Here is a 19,936-nt window from a genome sequence, read left to right as displayed (position 1 = left end):
TAAAGCAGAAATAGATGTTTTTCTGGAACTCTATTGCTTTTTTTTTGATGATCCAGTGATGTTGGCAACTTGATCTCTGGTTCCTCTGCCTTTTCTAAATCCAGCTTTAACATCTGGAAGTTCATGGTTCATGTACTGTTGAAGCCTGGATTGGAGAATTTTGAGCATTACTTTTCTAGTGTGTGAGATGAGTGCAATTGTGCAATAGTTTGAGCATTATTTGGCATTGCCTTTCTTTGGGATTGGAATGAAAACTGACCTTTTCCAGTCCTGTGGCCACTGCTGAGTTTTCCAAAATGTTGGCATATTGAGTACAGCACTTTCACAGCATCATCTTTTAGGATTTGGAATAGCTCCTGGAATTCCATCGCCTCCACTAGCTTTGTTCATAGTAATGCTTCCTAAGGCCCACTTGACTTCGCATTCCAGGATGTCTGGCTCTAGGTGAGTGATCACACCATTGTGGTTATCTGGGTCATGAAGATCTTTTTTGTATAGTTCTTCTGTGTATTCTTGCCACCTCTTGGTGTTCTTTCAGGGCTGGGCATTAGCAGGGAGCAAAACAAAGTCCCCACCTTCTTGTTCAGGAGAAGGGAATGGCTACCCACTCCAGTATTCTTGCCTGGAGAATTCCATGGACAGAGGAGTCTGGCAGCCTATAGTCCATGGGGTCGCAAAGAGTCGGACACAACTGAATGAATACCACTCTTGTTGTTCACGTTGTGAGAGCCTTGAACAAGGCACTGTGTCTCCCAACCCTTCCATGGTTCCCTATCTCAATCTGTGTTAAAAAATAAAAAAAAAAGCCTGAGGGCCTGGAAGACCCCTGTGAGGTGCACCAGCTAGCTCTCCATCTCATCTCCTAGGCTTCTCAGCAGCTTCCTCTGCTCTGGGCACACTGCCTTTCTTGCCATTCCTTGAAGGTGCCAGACAGGTATTTGCATCAGAGCGTTTATGCTCCCTTTGCCTGGAACACCCTTCCCTCATGGCTCCCTCGCTTTCTTCGGCCTCTGCTCCAAGGGCAGCTTCTCAGATACAGTCCTGTCACAGAGGTCCTCAGGTTCTTTGCCCTCTTTCCTCTTGCCACCCTCCCTGGGATGCTCTTCTCTTCCTCCTCCCCTGGTCACTCTTTTACTTATTTATTTAGGCTGTGCTGGGTCTTCGTCACTGCGTGGGCTTTTCTCTAGTTTTGGGAGCAGGGGCTACTCTCTGGTTGCAGAGCACTGGCTTCTCATTGTGGTGGCTTTTGTTGCAGAGCACAGGCTCTGGGGTGCACAGGCTTCAGTTCTTGGGGCACATGGGCTCATTAGTTGCGGTTCCCCGACTCTGGAGCACAGGCTCAGTAGTTGTGGTTCAGGGGCTTAGTTGATCCAAATCATGTGGGATCTTCCTGGACCAGGGATTGAACCTGTGTCTCCTGCATTGGCAGGCGGATTCTTTACCACTGAGCCATCCACTGGGCTTCCCAGGTGGCGTTAGTGGTAAAGAACCTACCTGCCAATGCAGGAGACATGAGAAACACAGGTTCGATCCCTGGGAAGATCCCCTGGAGGAGGAAATGGCAACCCACTCCAGTATTCTTGCCTGGAGAATCCTATGGACAGAGGAGCCTGGCGGGCTACAGTCCATACGGTTGCAAAGAGTCGGACATGACTGAAGCAACTCAGCACGCAGGAGCCATCCCCTGGTCTGCTCTTGTTCATCCTTCTAGTTTCAGCTTAGGTAGCCCCTCCTCACGCTAGGCTCCATCAGACAGTTGCCAGTGAATGTCCTCTGGCGCCATGTTAAGTGTCTGTCTTCCCCTTTGTGAACAGCAGGGGCTGTGACTGTTTCCAACATAGTATGGCTTTAGAACACATGTGTGGGGTTGAAACCCAGCTGTTATTGCTTGTGTAATCTTGGGCAGATTATCTAAGTTTCAGTTTCCTGATGTGTAAAGTTGAACTCCTCCTGGTTCCTACCTCAGAGAGGTATGAGGATTCAATGTGAACTGCTGAGAGCAATGTTTGATGCTTAGTGAAAGTGAAAGTTGCTCAGTCATGTGTGACTCTTTGCAACCCCATGGATTATACAGTCCATGGAATTCTCCAGGCCAGAATATGGAGTGGGTAGCCTTTCCCTTCTCCAGGGGATCTTCCCAACCCAGGGATTGAACCCAGGTCTCCTGCATTGCAGGTGGATTCTTTACCAGTTGAGCCACAAGGGAAGCCCGATGCTTAGTGAGTCCTCAGTAATTGTTAGCTCTCATTTTATCTCCTGTGACCTGCAGTCACTGGCATTAAACAACTGCTTACTGACTCTGTTGAACTAGTGAAGGAGTGAATAAATGAACCCTCAAGCATCTGCATATCCAGGTGAGAAATGCAGGGATGAAAATCTGAGCACAAGGATGCAGGGCACATACCAGACTCCCGAGGAGGGTTGAGCAGAATGTGGGATATAACCTAATTTCAATAAAGAAAACTTTTCATTTTCCATAAAACAGATGCCTTGTGGCTAGGAGAAGTGGCAACCTTGAGACCCACAAACATACATTCTGGAGGTGTGGGGCCGGAGAGCAACTGTTCATCATGGTTGTGGGCTTGGTCTTGAAGAGACACCAGTGAGCAGTAGCTTAAAGTGAGATCTTAGTTCCCTGCCCAAGAATTGGACCTGAGTAGCCTGGATGAAAATCAGAAATCCTAGCAGCTAGACCACTAAGGGCTAGAGGCTGGAAGCAAAGTTGCCCTGGTTCTTGCCTTGTTTGAAAAATGAATTTCTAAAGGAGGCAAAAACTGTCAAAGCAGGTACAAGGTTTATTACTGGAGATGTGGCACAGTGGGAGAGCCCATAAAGAAATGGTTTTGAAGCTGTTTACCTCAGCTTGGGGCTTGAACACATGTCCTGGGACTCAAACTCAACCAAAACCCTGCCTGGGACTTGAACCCAGCTGAAACCCTGCTTGGGACTCGAACCAGCCACAACGCTGCTTGGGACTTGAACCCACGTGGCTGGCCCTCGAACCCAGCCAAAACCCTGCTTGGGACTCAAACCCACATGGCTGGGACTCAAACCCAGCTATAACCCACGGTGCCTGGTTTCAGGATCTAACGAAGCTCAGGTTTTTGGTGTCTCATCGCAGAAAGAATTCCGAGCAAGACAAGTGATAGGTAAGAAGTGGATTTATTCAGATTCAGAGAGAAGCACAGAGTGTGGGCCATCACAGAGGGCAAGTGCGGCCATGAAATGTGGTGTGGTTAGTTTTTATAGTCTGGGTGATTTCCTATGCTAATGAGTGGGAGGACTTGGGAAGGAGTGGAGATTTCCAGCATTTGGGCCATCGCCCACTCCTTCGTCTTTTAACAGTGCCTTGGAGCTGTCCTGGCACTTCTGGGTGTGTCATTGCACTTGCTGACTGAGGATCAAGGTCTGGTCTTGTCTGCCATCTTGGTCCCATTTGATTCTAATTGGTTTTATGTTGTGTCCTTGGGCTATGCCATTCTTTCAAAAGTTGTGCCCTGCCCCTTTCCCTCCTGTTACAGTTTATTTGAGACAGAAGCAAGGCAGAGATACCCACCTGGAGAAAAAGGAGCTGGTTCCCGCCTGATGAGGAGGAGGGCAGTAAAGAGGTGGTCGCATCGTTTATACAGGGCAGTTCTTCCGGTCTTTGTTTACCTGGCCAGTTACCACCCTCCTTTTTCGACACCTGATCTGTCCTAGGTCCCTCTCTCACATGTATGCACATCTTTTTGTCAAGACGGATTCCAGCACAGAGGCCTATGGGAAAGTTGACACCAGCTATTCTGGGGTGGGGCCCTCTCCCTTTTGGACCCCTAGGAAGTCTTTCTTGTAGTGGGGGAGGCATCCTTGATCTCAAGAATGAGAAGTATGTGCTCTGTTTATCCTTTATCTGGGTAAGACTCAGCTCATTTCTGCCCCTCCCATTACTGTCATTTTAAGTGTCCACCAGAGACCAAAGTATAGCTCTTTACCCTGTTCCTGTTGTTTATTTCTATATGGAAGTATAAACAGGAGGCTGGTTATAAATGTCTAACCTGGAGTCCATCTATTTCTTGCCTCAAGAAATATAAACAGGAGGCTAGTTGTACATGTCTATCCTGGAGTTCATATGTCTCCTGCCTCAGGCTGGGCTCTGAACAAGCTGGGTGATAAGAGCAGATCTCTTGCCCTCTCTGGGCCTCAGGGCCTACATTCAAACAATGTGGGTGGTGGAAAAGTGGGCCAGCAAGTGTTCACAGCCTTCTCAGATTCACTTTCATAACAAACATTTTGTATCACCCCTTTATGCCTTAAATGAAATTGAGAGATAATAAAATTGACTTTTATGCATTGACAAAACCAACATCATGCCCTAATTGAAGGGGGGAAAAAAGATAGTGATTGGAATAAAATGATCTGTATTTCAATACTCAGGTACAAGAACAGTACAAGGCGAAATGAAACAGTTAGCTGTTTGCCTGTATTGTTGACTGAAAAAAAAAGCACACCCTAAGAGCTGAGAGTTATGTCTTAGGACTTCAAGACCAGGAATGCAGATTCCTAAGTAAGTTTGAACCCAGGCATCTCAGATGCTGTGCTTCTAACCACTGTACCATCGTGTATCTATTTGGCCAGTAGGACTGTGCTTCATGGCTAGTTTCTGGAGGCAGTTCCAGCAACTGACTGAAGGTGTTTAGAATCAGAATTTGATTAGAAGGGCTCATTAGGGTGCGAAGTTGAAACTATTGATACATTTTTATAACATTTATCTAAATATCCTTAACAAAACCTAGTAGGGGTGGTGCTGAAGGCCTTGCCCCCTTCCAACTTCCAGCCCCTTCCCCCACCCTCCTTCCCCTGCCCTGCCCCCATCCCCAAGTCCCACCATGACTACCACCTCCAGACTCATCCCTACCTTGAAGGTCCACCACCACCAGCTCCTGACCCACCCAGCCCCACCCTTTTCTCCCCTACCCCCACTCCCAGTACTACATGTACCCCTACCGCCAAAGCCCACTTCCTCCTCAAGTTTCACCCCCAGCGCCCCCTCCAGTTTCATCTCCACTTTGGTTCCCATCCTGACTTCATCCCAGTCCCACTCTGATTCTGCCTTCGACCACCTGCCTGGCACATTATCAGCCTTCAACTACTTTTTATGAATGAATAAAAGAGGCTACAATAGTGAAAAGTTAGGTTCCCGACCTTGGTGAACTCAAATACACTGTATGAGTGCTCAGTGGCTCAGTCATGTCCAACTCTTTGTGACCCCATGGACTGTAGCCTTGCCAGGCTCTTCTGTTCATGAGATTTTCTAGGCAAGAATACTGGAGTGGGTTGTCATGCCCTCCTCCAGGAGATCTTCCTCACCCTGGGATCGAAACTGCGTCTCTTATGTCTCCTGCATTGGCAGGCGGAGTCTTCATTACTGAGCCACTTGGGAAGCCCACTCAAATTCACTAGTGAACAACTAATAATCATCAAGGAAATAAATACACACACACACTCACGTTTATATGTAGCAGTAAGTGTTGTGAAGGAAACTTACGCTGCAAATGGGAAATGAGAAGAAGACAATGTGTCGTGGATGAGCTGATCTACAGAGGCCTCTTGAAGAAACAACTAAGCGGACTTGTCTGAATTAGGGAACGTGTGTAGCCAAGGCCCAGATGGGTGACAGGGAGTCAATTTAAAGGGTGTTGGAAGTGGGGGATAAGACGGGGTGGGGGCGGTGCTTTCAGGGACCAGACCACACAGGACCCTGTCTGGTGTCAACTACAAATTGGCCCTTGCCATTGGCACTTGCCCTCTGTCTCTACAAGGATTAAGTCATGCGCTGCTGCGGCTGCTGATTTTCAACCCCTACTGAGAGGAGCTGTTCAGAGTGGAGAGCAGAAATGAGGCGCTCTGTGCTCCGGGAAAAACTGGCAGAACAGGTTTTCAGACATTATTTTCGGGAGCTGATTTTGTGAGGCCAGTTCTCAAGTCTCCTCATGTCTAGAAAAACTCTAAAATCCTCATGGTGAGCACAGTCTGCTTCTTGTGACTAGCAGTAACCTTCGGGAGACTAACAGAAACCTTCTGCCAAAAACATGTGCTTGATTGCATTACTCCCCCTTGACCAAAATCACATATATGCTGACCTTCCCCTACCTCTTTAGAGTGGTTTCTCAGAACTATCTGAAATCCTCTCTCTCAGGTGATAGCCCTCATTTTGCCCCAAAGAAAACTTAACTCACGACTCTCATATTGTGCTTTTTTTTTTTTAAGTCAGCACAGGTGAAGAGATTTTCAGGGGCAGAGAAGGGAACTCCACCCAGTTATTTCAGAGGCCCAATTCCACCCTATTAATAGCTTCCTGTGGCTGCTTTAACACATTACCACAAATTTCATGGCATTAAAACAACAGAAATTTATTCTCTCCTACTTCTGGAGCTCAGAAGTCTGAAGTATCACTGGGCTGAAGTCAAGGTGTCAGGGGGCTGTGCTCCCTCCAGAGACACTGGGGAGAATCTGCTCCTTGTGTCTACCAGCTGCTTGTGGCTGCCAGCATTTTTTACACTTCCATTCTGCCTTTGTGGTCTCATTGCTTTCTCCTCCTGTTCTGTGTGGATTCTCCCTCTGTCTCTCCCTCATCAAGACACTTGTGATTGCATTTAGGGCCCACCTGGATAATAAAGGGCTTCCCTGTGGCCCAGATGATAAAGAAGCTACCTGCAATGCAGGAGACCTGGGTTCAATTCCTGGGTCAGGAAGATCCCCTGGAGAAGGGAATGGCTAGCCACTTCAGTATATCTTGCCTGGAGAATTCCATGGACAGAGGAGCCTGGCAGGCTACTAGCTGCAGTTCACTGGGTTGCAAAGAGTAGGACATAACTGGGAGACTAACACTTTCACTTTGGATAATTCAGGACAACCGCTCCATTTAGAGATGGGACACATACACACAATCACATCTGCAAAGCCCTTTTTGTCACATAAGGTAACATTCACAGGTTCCAGGGATTCAGACTTGGATATCTTTTGTAGGAAGATATTATTTAATTTATTATATCTACCCTTTCTTCTGATGTCTAGTAATTCAATAATTATTCAGTTCTCAGTGCAGTGTAAACCTTGATAGTTTTTCTTTTTCCTCTTTTTTTTTTTGTAATGCTATTATCTGATTTAAGTTTTGATTGCTGAGGCATCCATTTCAAAGAGGCATCCCCTTCAATGTGCTTATTTCTGAACACACTGCCAGTCACAGGGCTAAATAGTCAGGCTATCTTCCCCCACTGAGTTTCCTCTGTTTTAGAGATTTTGGTTGATTTCAATAACTGATCATTTGAGCTACTATTTCTTTTCTTCTTCCTGAGCTTTAAATTCCTGCTCTTTATTTTTATATTTACCAATAAAGAGTGAGCCCACAAAATCATCAACCCCAATAAAACAGAACTCCAGGTATTCCCTCGCTGTTTTTCCCTGTGACCTCACAGTGTGGCCCTAGGAATTCTGTGTAACTTCCAAGTCTTGGAAAGTAATAAACCTCTAGTTCTTCAAAGTTCCCTGGTGGGTATTGCTGAAGGGCATCTTGCACTCATAATAAGAACTACAAGAGCTGATCCAGCTATAGCGCTGGTTATCGGTATGCTGAAACTGGCGCAAAACACTCAGGCTAAATTAGTGTTGGCTTAGTGTTGCTCCACCCACTTTTCTGTTTGTTATAATGAAAAACACGCAGACTAATCCATTTCCTGATATAATGAAAGTGAAGTCGCTCAGTTGTGTCTGACTCTTTGCGACCCCATGGACTGTAGCCTACCAGGCTTCTCTGTCCATGGGATTTTCCAGGCAAGAATACTGGAGTGGGTTGCCATTTCCTTCTCCAGGGGATCTTCCCGACCCAGGGATCGAACCCAGGTCTCCCACATTGTAGGCAGACGCTTTACCCTCTGAGCCACCAGGGAAGCCCGTAGGTGCCAATAAATGTTTGTGTTGAAAGAGAAAACGGAGTTCACATGTACTGAGTGTATACAGAACACACAGCTCATAGTAAGCCCTGAGTTGAATTGTTTCTTATACAATGCAGAAGTCCGCGTTATTTTCCTCCATGTTCCAAGAGTGGCAATGACTGATTAGTTACCAATGGTGCACAAGGAGGGAGTGGGGGCTTCAGGGTTAGAAATCGGGCATGTCTGACTCCAGAGAATGCATGCTTTCCACTACATCAGGGCTTCTCAACTTCTACTGATACTTTGGGCCAGATAAGTCTTGGCTGTGGGGTCTGCCCTGTGCTAAAAGCAGCATCCTTGACCTATACTCATTAGAGGGCAACAGTCTCCCCCAAGTTATGACAATCAAAAATGTCTCTAGACATCGCCACATATCCCCTGGGCGGCGAAGTGTCCTTTTCTTTAGAAATACTACCCTCCACTATGCTGCCCTAGTGGAGGCAAAGGTACAAAGGGGTGCATTTCACCTGGGAATGGAACTCAGGTGTGCCACACAGCAAGTAAGAAGCTCTCTCTATACCACAGGGGTAGAGATCGCTGGTCATCTACTGAGCTTTACTCTCTGGCTCTCTAGTAACAGATTTTAGCTAGGTGCACTCTTGCTAGAATAAAGACTGCATTTCCAGCCTTCCTTGCAGCTAGGTGTGACCAAGTGACCACATTCCAACCAGTCAGAGGTGATATGGGCAAATTCCTAGCTGTGACCTTGAAGGGAAGTGTCATTCTCCTCTTCCCTGGTCTTTCTGCTTGAGATATGGACCTGGTATCAACAAGATCAAGGAATCCTGGGCCTCAGGGAGTCCCCAAATTGCCTGGCCTGTTTTTGCTCAAATATTAGTAGAGGAGCCAACTTTCGTCTGATTTGAGCTACTTTCTTCTGATTTGAGCTACTTTTTTCTGATATAAGGGTTTTGTCAAAGTTGCCAAGCCTGAATTCTAACTATTATAGCCACCTAAGCCAGCCAGGGTGAAGAAGGAAAGTAGGCAGAAAAGGAGGAAGAAAGGATATAGATGGAGGGGCACAGGGGGTCTGGCTGGGCCAGCTCAGAGTCACTCGGGGAAACCTTCTGGGAAGGACTCTCAAGTTGGATCTTGAAGGAAGAGAAAATATGGGGTGGGGAGCAAGGGGGTGGGCCCTCCAGAAGGGGCTGCAACAGGAGCAGAGGCCGCGAGGAGAGACCTGGGCAAGACCTTAAAAGACAAGGAGGGTTTGAACAGGCTGAGAAGAGAAAGGAAGGCTGTAGGGAAAGAGCACATTGGTGAAGATGGAGGGATCAGTTTCCCTCACCCCACATCCTCTCACTCTTGCCCCAAGTTTTGTAAATAATAATTACCTAACAGCTGAGGTCACTCATAGCACTGAGCATGCATGTCAGGAGGTACTCTCTTGGCCACGGGCTACATTCGCTCTCTAAGCATATATACAGTCTACCTGAGAAAGCCCTTGGGGCTATGTTACAGCTGCTAACATTATGGCAGTGAGGCTGCGTTAGGGCTTTGTCTGCTAGGTCAGCCGCAAGAGGAGAGAATAAACATGTCTACAGTTCCTACGGCTCCTCTCATCTTCTTCCAGCCTCTTAGCTCGCTCCTTGTCAACCCTGGGCTCAGCAAACAGTGAAATACAGTGAGATGAAGGCAAACGGAGGGGAGCCCAGTGCCAAAGAGAGAATTCCACCAGGTGACCAGGAACCAGGATCCTGGAGTTCATCGTGAGGCTTGAAGGCAGCTGGGAGGCAGAGGAATGATCAGGGATTCCTGGGCCCTCTCTTAGAGGACCCACTCTAGGGCGGACCAGTCATCCATGACCCATGCTAAGACGAGCACACCTCTTCTGGGCCTGGAGTTCTGATGTCTTCTTGTCAAGAGCTTCTCCAGCAGATAACCAGGGCCAGCAAGAGTGCAGCCAAGGTCGCTGTTTTCAGTCCCAGGACCGCAAGTGTGAGGACAGATAGGAATCCTGAGGGACACAGAGGATAGCTCAAGAAGGGCCTCGGGTGAGTCCCCAGCAGCCCACAACTCAGTGCCCCTATGGTGAAGCTGAGCCTAGCTTCTGTATAGCCTGTGGGGCCATATCCCTTCTACAGCTGAAGAGATCAAAGACCTCCCTTCCTCCTGTTTCAGGCTCAAAGAGCCTTTGCCCAATATCCCACTTGTACCCTTAATCATCTTGACAGCATCCCTGACCTCTGATAACAATAGAAAATGTCTTTCATTATTTGCTGCTCAACTCCTCTGTCCCAGGGCCAGAGCTAAGCACTTCCTAAATGCTTTATACAATCCTCAAACTAATCTTGCAAAGAAGGATAACAATCCAATTTATATAGATGAGGAAACAGACCCAGAGTGGGGGAGTGATTTGCTCAGGGCCACGTGTGTCAAAGTAGTGATGGGACCAAGTGGTCTGGCTCCCAAGGATAGCAGGAACAGGGCCAAGCATCTGGGAAGCTAGCCTGGTCACCTCTATTCCAAGTTTATCCCCCAATTATCAAGTGCCCTTGAGGCGATGTGACAGGCATAGTTCTGGGCACTTGCCCCATTGGATCTGTATATAGTCCCGTGAGGTAGGCTCACCAGAGACTCAAAGAGCTAGAAAGGGGCTCAATCCAGGGAGCCTGGCTACAAAGCCATGCTCTCCACCTCTGTTATGCACAGCCCCACTGTGTGTCCTTGCTCTGAATCAGGGGGAGCTCAAGACCTTGCAGCAAGACTGCCCACTGAGCAGTTCACACTGACTTTTGGAAAGTACTTCCTTTGATTGAACTTTACTCTGGTTCTCTGGGTTCTGCTTGTGCAGTTGAGATGGAGTCATGGGAACCATCTTTGTGGCAGGAGGGCCCTAGAAGTCTGGGGCTGCTCATCTCCCATGGCCAAGCCCTCTCTGGCCCCACTTACCTGTGAGGGGACTGGTTAATGCCACTGAAGGTAGGTATACTTACCTGATGGAAATACCGTGGCTGTACGTTCCTTGGTGAATTCTGACTCTTTGAGAGAAGTGTGATTTGCTGCAAGGAAGAGAAGTGGTCTCACACTCTCCTTTCTTTCTATCCCTCCACTTCCTGAGCCCCTGTGTTAGTAGCTGGGGAGATGAGCCTGTGAGTTTCTGCCTGGGATAGGGACTAGAAGTCAAGCCCAGTAACTATGAAGGACTAGTCAGACCTGGTTGAGCATCTCTGGAATAGGGACAATGCCTGCTCCATTTCTATATCTGCAGCACCCAGTGTGTGGCTGTCAAAGGCATGCATGCATGTTTGTTGAATCACTAAGAGTCTATACAAAGCTCTGTGGAGCCCAGAATGGGGAGAAATCAACTCTGCCTGGGAGAAGGAGATGACTTCACAGAGGAGGGACTATTTATGCTGGACCTTGAAGGATGAGTAGAAATTCTCCATAGAAAAGGAGAAAGCATTCCAGGCAGAGGGAATAGCCTATATAAATGACTTTGAGGCTAAGAAGAGCTAGCTTGTTTGTGACACGGTAAAAATTTCCTGGTGGTCCACCTCCTTCTGTCCCCCAACACCTCCTAGACTACCTGTCTCACCTTTGACTCTCAACCTGGTGCCCTGTCCGGATAGATACTGCCTGTTGAGTTTACTCTGAAACTTTACACAATAGTAAGTTCCTGTATGCTCAGTGGAGATGCCATGCAGAAGAATGCTGAAATCATTCTTGGAGGCCTGGACTGCAGTCACATTGGAGTAGGAGATGCCTCTAAAGTTGTAGATGGCCTCCCGGCTCAGACCAGTCCCCCGAAACCACCTGATGGGTCCTGGGGGACCAACTCCAAGCACTGTGCAATTCAGAAAGACGGTGTCTCCAGTGGTTGCCAACACCAATTCCTGGGGTTGGATGATCCAGAGGTCTGGCCCTGTGTTCCCAGGTCCTAAAGCCAAAGAGAGGACTTTATTGTTCCCTCTCTCCCTCCACAGTCCACTCATTTCCTCCCTTTCCTTCCCCTGATTTTTTCACTCAGCTACTCCCTCCCACATTCCCTCATTGTTCAATAGCTGATTCACTCAGTAAAGAAGTTCTCAGTACCTACTGTGTGCTGATGCTAGGAGTGGGGAAAAGAAAGCTCAGCAAAACATAAATGCTGTGCCCTAGAGTTCTCAGTCTGGTGGTGGAGGTGGCTCAGAAAATTCTTCTGATGTTGGAAACCCAGAGGACTGCAGGACCAAAAGAAGCTTGGAAGAGGTCAGAGAAGGTTTTCTGAAATGTTTGCATTAAGATAAAATGAACCCTCCACCTTCATCCCCTACCTGACACACACAGACACAGATACCCTCCAAGTCAACATTTTACAGGGGTTTCACAAACATCAATTCTTCTATTTCATCACTTGAATATCCCTTGAAATAGGAATTATGTTGCCTATTTCACAAATTAGGCACTTGAAGGATGTAGACCTGAAATGACTAAGGTAAGAACACATTCCTATTGAATGACAGGCCCAGGTCACCACTGGTGGACTTAGAGATGACATGACTGGCTACTTGGGGATTAAATGATCAGCCCCAGTTCTTGACTCTCCTCTGATAGTGTACCATATCCAAACTCTTACTGTGGCCTCACGGTGGTTGGGTATACTTCCTTGCCTCTTATCTTTGACCTTAGCCATGTGACTTCCTTTAGCCAATGGGCTGTTTTTCATTAACAGCAGACATACAAGTAGAAGCTTGAAATGTGCTTAAGGTGTTGGGACTTTCCCTCTTATGCTTCTGCTGTCTCCATGAGAAATATGTACTCTGGCCAGTCTGGGCCCTGGAATGAGACAAGCAGCCCAGCTGCCTGTAAATGTGTGAGTGAGACGTATGAATTGTTGTATGTCACTGAGGTTTTGCAGTCACAGCTTGCAAAACTGTGGGTAAAGGTGAATGATGCGGGTAAAGGGAGATAGATCAGAGCAGAAGCTTGTGATCTGCAGGGCCTGATACTCACCCTTCACAAGCACGGAGGTGCCTTCATCCAGCGTCTTGCCTGAGTACTCACTTGAGCCATCAGATCTCACACAGTGGTAGGTTCCAACATGTTTCCTGGTGACATTGTGGATATAGATGGAATAGTCGCAATTAAGCGGCTCCAGCATCTTCTGGATCATAGGCATCACCCCGGGAAAGAAGCCATGCTTGAAGTTGTAAATTTCCTGCTGGTTCTGGTTGCTCACCTTGACCCACTTTATCATGTCATCAGTGCAGGAGCCGACTACTGTACATCTCAGCAGGAGTGTTTCCCCTTCTGCCACCAGCATGGGGCCCTCGGGCTGCAGCACTTGCCACTCACTCCCCTTCCTCTGCTCAGAAAGTCCTGCAACAGAGGAAGAAAGGCCTTGTGCAGGGCTAGAGGAACTTGGAGTCCTAAGAGGCAAACTTAACATAAACCAGCCATTAACTGCTGAAGAACTATTGCTTAGAACCCTCGAGGGGTGTTGTTGGAGAGGGAAGTGAAAGAGGAGATGAGGCAGCTGGCTGGAGAGAGAGAGGGCAGGGCTATAAAATGGAGAACTTGTAAGTAATAAGCTCACCATGGGGTCATCAGCTTTGTGCTCTGAGTTTCCCTTCATCTGTGCTTCCATCAGGCCTTGGGAATAACTCAGTCTCATTCCAGGTCTTAGGTTTGTATCATGGTGTTTCTTAGTTTTCAATGAAGAAGGGGAGTAGAAAGGTGGAGCAAACATTCCCTTCTAAGAGGATCTGGAGAAGGGTTGTAAAATTCAAAATTCATTTCCCTCCCATCGTCAGCGAGGTATGTGCCATTAACCACTAAGAACTGCCTCACAGTTGTGACCAAGGGACACCCCATGTTCAGTCCCAGGGATTCTGTTTGTCCTTGGCGTCCTTAGTTCCAGGAAGTTCAGCAATACTCACCCCAAACACCACTATATGAGTGGTGAGACCTTGTCCTCCCTAATTCTTGCTGGTGCTCATTTCCCTGCCCTCAGCTAGTTTCCTCACACATATGCACTAAATTGTGCCCATCACTCAGCAGAGCACTGAGAATAATGCCTGTTCCCGTCTATAAAACTGGAAAAACTCCTGATCAACAGGATAATGGGTAGCCTACACAGAAGAGAGTACTCTGCCTAGAGAGAAGTGCTCTCTCCCACGAAGCAACTGAAAAACAAGGTCCCCAAATAAGAAAATATAATAACATTCTAGAGTGAGGCTTATAACTCATGTATAAGTAAAGTTAAGATAACAATAGAATAATGATTGGGGTGGGGAGAATGTTAGTATACCATCATAAGTTTCTTACACTATATGTGAAATGGTATGATATCACTTAAGGTAGATGTTGATATAGAGGTATTAATATATGGTAAACCCTAAAGCAATCACCAACTTACAAAATAAAATCATAGCTAATAAGCCAATAAAAGAGAGAAAATAGCATTATAAAAGTATTATATTACCAAATGAAGACAGAAAAAGAAGCAAAAGGGAACAAAGAACAAATAGCACAGAAGAGAAGTTAATAGATTTAAACCCAATCATATAAAAAATATTTTAAAGGTAAATGGTCTAAATATTCCCAGAAAAAGTTAGAAACTGTCACATTGGACAAAAAATTTAAGATCCAACTGCATATTGCCTACAATAAATCCATTTTAAATGTAAAGGAGCAAGAATGTTAAAAGGAGAACAATGGAAAAAGATATATGATACTAACACTAATCAAAAGAAAGTTGGACTGGCTATATTAATATCCAATAAAGTAGATTTTGGAGCAAAGAATACCTTCAGGAATAAGGAAAACTATTTGACAGTGATAAAGGGGTAAAATAATCAAGAAGACATAAAACTCCTGAACATTCATGCACCTAATAACAGAATTTCAAAGTATATGAAGAAAACCCAAGAGAACTGCAGAGAGAAACAGACAAACCCACAGTTGCCATCTGAGATGTCAGTATCCTTATTTCAATAGTTGATATAGATAGAACTATATCAGGCAGATATACTTAGAACAATGTAACTATAGAACAAACAGGCTGAAAATCAGAAAGAATACAGAAGATTTAAACACTATTAAGGACTTCCCTGGTAGTCCAGTGGTTAAGAATCCACCTTGCAAGGTAGGAGATGCAGGTTAGATCCCTGATAGGGGAACTGAGATCCCACATGCCGTGGAGCAACCAAGCCCTCACACTGCAACTACTGAGCCCGCAGACTCCAGAGCCTGGGCGCCACAACTAGACAGCCCGTGGGCCGCAGGTAGAGAGCCCATGCACAGGAAGAAAAGATGCTGCATGACACACGCAGATCCCAGGTACAGCAACTAAGACCCAGCACAGCCAAATAAATACATATTTTAAAAAACCACTATCAACTTAGTCTGATACTTACAGAAAATTGTATTCCCCAATAGAAAGATATATAGTTATTTTCAAATGCACAAGGAATATTTAAAAAGATGGAGCATGCTGTGAGTCATAAAAAAAGTCTCAATAAACTTAAAAAAATTCAAGTCATTAAAAGTATAAACTTTGACCACAATGGATTTGAATTAGTAGCATCAATAACAGACAGATGCCTGGAAAACTACAGATGTTTGAAAACTAAATAACACATGAGTCAAAGACAAAATAAAAGGGAAATTAGAAAGTATCTTGATCTAAATGAAAACACAACATTAAAATTTGTAACATGCTGCATAAGCTGGTAGATATTTATAGCATTAAATGCTTATTTAGGAAAGAAGAAACGATTTAGATGAAGGACCTTAGTTCCACTGAAAAAAGTAGAAAAAAGGAGCACATTAAATCAAAACAAAATAAAAGAAAGGAAACCACAAATTTATGAGTGAAAATCAATAGAGCAGAAAACCAAAATCAATAGAGAAAATCAATGAGACTAAAATCTTCTCAAAGAGCATTAAAATTGACACATCTCTAGTCCTACAGAAAAGGGAAAGAAGGAGGATGAGAGAAAGAGAGAGAGCCACAAACAGAAATTAGGAATGCGAGAAGTGACAGCAGTACAGATTTTACAGAGACTAAAAGGATAATCACATATTAAAAGATCAAACCAGTCAATCCTAAAGGAAATTAACTCTGAGTATTCATTGGAAGGACTGATGCTGAAGCTAAAGTTCCAATACTTTGGCCACCTGATGTGAAGAGCCGACTCACTGGAAAAGACCCTAAGCTGGGAAAGATTGAAGGCAGGAGGAAAAGGGACGACAGAGGTTGAATGGCGTCACCAACTCAATGGATACGAGTTTGAGCAAAGTCCAGGAAATAGTGAAGGACAGGGAAGCCTGGTGTGCTGCAGTCCGTGGGATCGCAAAGAGTTGGACACAACAGTAATTGAACAACAAAAGGATAATAAGGCATTATTATGAACAATTTTCATGGCTATGTATATTTGACAACACAAACACATTTTTTGAAAATACAAACTATGAAAGCTACCTCAAGAAGAGATAACCTTGACAGTCCTATTCTATTTAAAACATTTCATTTGTATTAAAAACCTTCCCACAAAGAAAACTCCTAGCCCAGATAGCTTCACTAGTGAGTTCTATCATATTTAGTTCAGTTCAGTTCAGTCGCTCAGTCGGGTCTGACTCTTTGCGACCCCATGGACTGCAGCACACCAGGCCTCCCTGTCCATCACCATCTCCCGGAGTTTACCCAAACTCATGTCCATTGAGTCGGTGATGCCAGCCAACCATTTCATCCTCTGTCGTCCCCTTCTCCTCCTACCCTCAATCTTTCCCAGCATCAGGGTCTTTTCACATGAGTCAGCTCTTTGCATCAGGTGGCCAAAGTATTGGAGTTTCAGCTTCAACATCAGTCCTTCCAGTGAACACCCAGAACTGATCTCTTTTAGGATGGACTGGTTGGATCTCCTTGCAGTCCCAGGGATTCTCAAGAGTCTTCTCCAACACCACAGTTCAAAAGCATCAATCTTATCATATATTTAGATACAGTACCAAAATCATGATCGATAAAAGAACAAATTGATAAACTGGAGTTCATAAAAACTAAGAACTCTTAAAAGGAGTTCAAAGACACTTGTGAAAGAAGAAAAGACAAGGCACAGAGTAGGAGCAAATCTTTGCAAAGCACACATGTGATAAAAGGTTGTAGCCAGGATATATAAACTCAGTCATGAGAAATACAGTTTAAAAATGGGAGTTGGACAGACCTTCATCAAAAGAGATGCACAAGAAAGATGTTTAACATCATTATACATTAGGGAAATGCAAATTATAACCACAATGAGATCTTACTTTTTAGAATGACTAAAATTGAAGAGGCTGACCATGCCAAATATTGGCAAGGATGTGGGGGAAATGTCATTCTCCTATATTGATGAGAAAATATAAAATGGTAAATCGCTTTGGAAAACTTTAAGGCTGTGTCTTTAAAAGTTAAACAATCACTTGCCATATGATCCAGTCATTTTATTCTTAGTATTTTCCCGAGAGAAATGAAAGCATATGTCCACACCAAACTGTGAACAACCCAAATGTCTGTCAATAAGTGAGTGGAGAAACACACTATGGTTTATCCATACAGTAGATAGAAAAGAAATGACTATTCATATGTGCAACAACATGAATGACTCTCAAATAATCGCAATGAATAAAAGAAGCCAGGCAAACAAGGGTATGTACTGCATATTTTTTGTATAAATTTCTAGAAAGTGCAAACTAAACTGTAGTGACGGGAGGCAGAGATGGGAGACAGATAAGCAGTTGCCTGGGGAGGGGGAGGAATGGAAAGGATGCAGGGAAACTTTTATGTGTGTTAGGTTCAATTCTTCATTTTGATTATCTTGGTGATAAGTTCACAAGTATGAAACATGTCCAATGCCCACAAAATGTGTCAAATTGCACACCTTAAACACATACAGTTTGCTTTATGTCAGTTGTACCTCAATAAAGCTATTAAAATTCTATGAAGATGAAGCTTCTGTGTGTTATGAGAAGGGGAGAACTAACGGATAGAGGCAGTGGAGAAGGTGAGGACTCAGAAAGTCTCATGGTTCTTATCCCAGCTGGGGCAAGTCTGGGAAAGTGAAACAGCAGAGAGGAAACTGGAGCCTGGAATAAGGCCCTGTGCCTCTCACCCCTTCTCACTCCCCTTTTCTTGATTCTCCTTCTGTGTTATCACACAGACTTTGGGAAATGTCCGGGGTGCTTTGTCTCTGCCTTGTCTGTAGAGCTGGGCTAGTCCCTTCCCGACAGCTCCGGGATTCCATCCCATGCATTTTCTATCTGCACGCTCTGGTTTTCATGATCCCTGTCAAGGGGTTCTCTTTTGGAAGTCTGCTAGAAATCACTATTTTCCACAAATATTTTGAATATATTTTACTCTGGTTAGCTTAGATATATGATTTCCTAACCTAGTGCCTAATACCAAAAGGACACTCGAAGTATTTATGAAAATGAGTCACTAAGAATTATGACTCACACTTTACTCAAGGAAACCTCTCTTGGGGCTGACCATTCTGGGGGACCCAAGGTGTAATGAACAGAATCTAGATCTCAGTAGGGCCTGGGGCAGAGACCCAGATGGGCAGGGGACAGAACGAGCCCACTGAAAGCCACGCATCTTGTCTGGTTGATCAAAGGGTTCTGGGCTCCGAGTCTGCGTGGTACCTGGAAGTCCCCAAACTCAGGAGCTAAATCAACCTGATCCTGACTTAGAGGAGATATGGGTATGATAGTAGTAGCCAATAGTTATTAAATCTTTACATTGTGCCAGGTATTTATAGGTATTATCTCACACAAAGTCATGAGATGGGCCCTAGGATTAGTCTCATTTTCAGAGCTCCACTGACTTACAGATGTTTGATTTGTCTAGTTGCACAGGGCCCAAAGCTTAGAAGGGCCTCATGCTTGCCTTAATGCTCTACTATTGCTGTTTTAAAATTCTTAATATCTTTGGAACAAAGGATCTGCCATTTCATTTGCACGGGGCTGGGCAAATTATGTAGCCGGTCCTGGGCTGAGCTTCACTATTTTTATATTAATGTTTAATAACTCACAGCACCCCTAGAGAAAGGTCCCAAAGAGCAGTTCTTTGTAGATGGGCATACAAGTGTCTGAGCCAGAACATAGCGTTGTGAGCCCAGAGCCTGGGAGCTTGGCTTCCCTGTGCTGCCCTACAAGTTCTGCTTCTCCAGACACTTGGTCTGAGTCCTGCGGGGATCAGAGATATTCTCAGCTTCTCCCTCCCACTCCATCTGGAAGGGGTCAGGCCCCTCCTGGCACCTGTCTCTGGGGTCAGCCAGGGGTGCATCCTCTTCTGTCTCAGATCCTACTCACCAGAGAGGACAAGGAGCAGTGCCAGCAGCCAGGAGCAGGGAGGTGAGTGAGCCAGGCAGGTCAGGGTGGGCATCAGATGGGGCACAGGGCACCTCCTGTGGTCCCCTAGACTGGCCACCATTCTACTCTCTGATGGGTGTTGGAGTCTGAAGTGGGGTCCATATACAAGGCCTTTTCTGTTTCTCATAGCCAGGACTACTTGGGGAAGTATTTTCGCTACAGCAAAACAAAGTTGCTGGTGCAAGAGGAAGAAGGGGAATGGAGGAGTTTCCGGCTTTCACATCTGAGCAGTAGTTCCTGTATTCACTCTGTCGAAACCTTAATGACCTTTCCCAGACCCTGTCCTTGCCATTTTGGGAGGGAGATGAATACGGCTGTCATGATATGGCCTCAAGTCAGTCTGACTTTGGATCAAGAATTGAGTCTGCCTCTAGAGAAGAAGAAATATCGTATGACATGCCTTATATGTGGAATCTTGAAAGAAATGACACAGATGAACTTGCAAAACAGAGAGACAGATTTAGAAAAGAAACTTATGGCAGCTGGGGAGAAGGGATAGTTAGGGAGTTTGGAATGGACATATACACACCGCTATATTTAAAACTGATAACCAGCAAGGTCTTACTATACAGTACAGGGAATTCTGTTCAATGTCATGTAGCAGTCTGGATGGGAGGGTAGTTTGGGGGAGA

General features: G+C 45.4%; 1 protein-coding gene across 3 annotated transcripts; it reads right to left on the bottom strand.

The window, feature by feature from the left end:
• Nucleotides 1-5,482: 5,482 nt before the first annotated feature.
• On the bottom strand, nucleotides 5,483-19,483 carry SIRPB2 (signal regulatory protein beta 2). Of its 3 annotated transcripts, XR_009690103.1 has the most exons (6): nucleotides 19,245-19,483; nucleotides 13,132-13,271; nucleotides 12,906-13,000; nucleotides 11,509-11,850; nucleotides 10,907-10,972; nucleotides 5,483-9,927 (listed from the first exon to the last, which is right to left on the bottom strand). XR_009690103.1 is itself a non-coding variant. In XM_061126960.1 (5 exons), the coding sequence occupies exons 1-5, from the start codon at nucleotides 19,429-19,431 to the stop codon at nucleotides 9,830-9,832; spliced, it is 1,059 nt and encodes a 352-aa protein (XP_060982943.1). In that variant the 5' UTR covers nucleotides 19,432-19,483; the 3' UTR covers nucleotides 5,483-9,829. The 3 variants fall into 3 exon arrangements, 2 of the variants coding, with proteins under 2 accessions (XP_060982943.1, XP_060982944.1); XM_061126960.1 differs by having other exon boundaries at nucleotides 12,906-13,271; XM_061126961.1 differs by having other exon boundaries at nucleotides 11,727-11,850; nucleotides 12,906-13,271.
• Nucleotides 19,484-19,936: the final 453 nt, after the last annotated feature.

This window comes from Dama dama, chromosome 23 (assembly GCF_033118175.1).
Source record: "Dama dama isolate Ldn47 chromosome 23, ASM3311817v1, whole genome shotgun sequence".
Lineage (NCBI taxonomy): Eukaryota > Metazoa > Chordata > Mammalia > Artiodactyla > Cervidae > Dama > Dama dama.
Note: the sequence above shows the minus strand (reverse complement) of the source record. Positions and strands in the feature narration are given on the sequence as shown.